Source organism: Pterocles gutturalis, unplaced genomic scaffold (genome assembly GCF_000699245.1).
Source record: "Pterocles gutturalis isolate BGI_N339 unplaced genomic scaffold, ASM69924v1 scaffold14070, whole genome shotgun sequence".
NCBI lineage: Eukaryota > Metazoa > Chordata > Aves > Pterocliformes > Pteroclidae > Pterocles > Pterocles gutturalis.
In genome coordinates, this window is record NW_010146044.1 from 1 (window position 1) to 2553 (window position 2553).

The 2553-nt window shown below is 40.9% G+C and overlaps 1 protein-coding gene across 1 annotated transcript; it reads left to right on the forward strand.

Annotated features, from left to right (window-relative positions):
• Positions 1–204: 204 nt before the first annotated feature.
• ANKRD49 (ankyrin repeat domain 49) lies at positions 205–2271 on the forward strand. Its single transcript, XM_010085593.1, has 2 exons — positions 205–483; positions 1329–2271. Exons 1-2 carry the CDS (start codon positions 226–228, stop codon positions 1785–1787), a joined length of 717 nt encoding a protein of 238 aa, XP_010083895.1. The 5' UTR covers positions 205–225; the 3' UTR covers positions 1788–2271.
• Positions 2272–2553: the final 282 nt, after the last annotated feature.

Below are 2553 nucleotides of genomic sequence, written 5' to 3' on the forward strand. Positions count from 1 at the left end.
TGCGGGGGGCAGCGCAGGGGTTTTATTGCGGAGTGAGTGACTCGGGCTCTGGCAGAGCTGGCAAAGCCTGCCTTAGTGGAGGAACATGAGTTTGCTCTTGAGTTTTGTTGTTCGTGGTGTTGCTGATTTCTGCATCAACCGTCAGATGTTTGTGTTGACAATGAGTGCAGTAAAAGTTGTTACAAATCTGGTTGTGTATCTGCTACCTACAGATACTAATTGAAAATGAGTAAAGACAAACAAATCGACGAAGATGATGATAGCGACCAGTTTGATGACTTCACGGAGAATTTTAACCAACTTGAATTGCTGGAGACACACAGACATCTGATTCCTGTAGGAACTCAGAGCTGTTGGTCAGGACAATCTGATGATGATGACGATGATGAACAAGAAAGAAGTGAGGAATGGTACCAAATGCAAGAAAAAAAAATGGAAAAAAATCCAGAGAAATTGCTGCTCTGGGCAGCTGAAAACAATCGGGTAAGGCATTTATTCTGTTCTTATGTATCACTGACAAAAATGTTATTTTGAGCAGATATCTACAGTTTCAGCCACAAACAAAATCTTACCTACACTTTCCTTTATCGCTCGGAACAATTTTGATGCAGTTTGCAAGCCACAGTATGTAAAACATCTCCCTTTGTAGCCCACACACACTAATATATTTCTGGATCGATTAGCTTTCAGAACAAAGGCGTTGATTGTATTTCTGAGGTTAAATAAAAGCACTTTTCTTAAACTGAAAGCCTGCCATGCTCATTCTGCATGGCAAGTAAGCCTTTTAACTTGGGTGGAGAGGGTGTATCTGAATTTTTCTCGAAAGCTACATATGCAGAGAACAGGTGACTTTTCCTATCCTTTTATGGAAGGGGGGGAAGGTTTTTATTCTTGGCAGTGAGGAAGAGACAAGCGAGATTCCTGTTAGGTAACTTATTACACCCTTGTGTACATTTATTTGCATTAGTTGCCTTTCTTACACACACAAGCTCCATCTACAGTTCTGTGGAGGTACTTATGTCTTCACAGTGGGTGGGGAGAAGGTCTAAGGCAAAGGTATTCCTAACTAAATGCTCAAAGCTAAGTGGGGAGAACTGCGGCTGTATTTTTTTTTTGTTTTATCTCTTTAAACAAAAGAAAAAACAACAAACCCACAAGCTACTCCACAAAAAAACAGCCCACAGAAAAACGTCACCCCAGTAACAAAGTGACAATAACTGGTTTTATTTTAAAATTTCTTTTTGCAATTAAGCCTTTTTAAGACTGACAGAACCCCATACATCTTGTTCGTGGAGTCTTCTATTAAATTACTTGTTTTCCTTAAATAGCTGAGTACGGTGAAGAGGCTCCTTTCCGAAAAGCTGGCTCCAGTTAATGCTCGTGATGAAGATCAGTACACTCCTCTTCATCGAGCTGCCTACAGCGGGCACTTGGACATTGCACACGAATTGGTCGCCCAAGGGGCAGATGTTCATGCACAGACAGTGGACGGCTGGACACCTCTGCACAGCGCTTGTAAGTGGAACAATACAAGAGTGGCCGCGTTCTTACTTCAGCAGGGCGCAGACATCAACGCGCAGACAAATGGTTTGCTGACACCATTGCATATTGCTGCAGGAAACAAAAATAGTCGAGAAACCCTTGAACTCTTGCTGATGAATCGCTATGTGAAACCAGACCTGAAAAACAACTTGGATGAAACAGCTCTTGACATTGCTAGGAGGACTGATGTTTATCACTACCTTTTTGAAATCGTAGAAGACTGCATAAATGCTGTGTTCCCTTAAAAGTTGTGGTTAAGGTTGTGAATGTGAGTTTTGCTGCCTCTTGTGTTCTGCGTGCTCATCAGTGGTGATCTGTCCCTTTGCAAGAAGGTTGTCATTTAAGATACTCTAGTATTCTCCTTGGGCAAAATGTCACTTCCTGCAGCTCAGCTCAGTGGTTGCACTCAAGCTTTGTAGTGTTACTGTTATTCAAGGTATTCAGAAAGTCTCAGTAATTTCAGTGAGTCTCCATTTAATTAGTGCAAATTTGGAGGGTCTTTTGTAATTGGTCTGTACTGTCAAAGCAGGAGGCAAAACTGGAATATTTACTTGATGTGAAAGAATTCTGGCTTGGTTATGCAGAGTTTATTACAGCTCACTTGAAAATTATTTTTTGAGAAATTTAACTTTTTTAAAACTTCGTGAAAGCTCAGAATGAATGTAACTTATTTGGGTGATGAACAAAATGTTTAGTGATCCTGGTGTAAGGCTTATTATAAAATAAAATCACAAGTGTTTAAGCAGCGAGCAGATACTTCAGAGCCTCCCAGCCATACAGAAGTGAAAACCTCAGTATTCATCTTAGTACCATTGCAGCAATCGTTGCCTTCACGCTACAAGTGTGTATTACCCATAATACATAAATATGGGAAGGACATAATTTCCAAGGGCAATGCAACGATGCATATCTCCACTGGCTGGAGGGTTGTCAGAAATCCAGGTCCTGTGTCTTTCTTCAATGTCAATACGTTCTCCAGGGACTATTTCTTAAAGCCAATGTAACTCATCC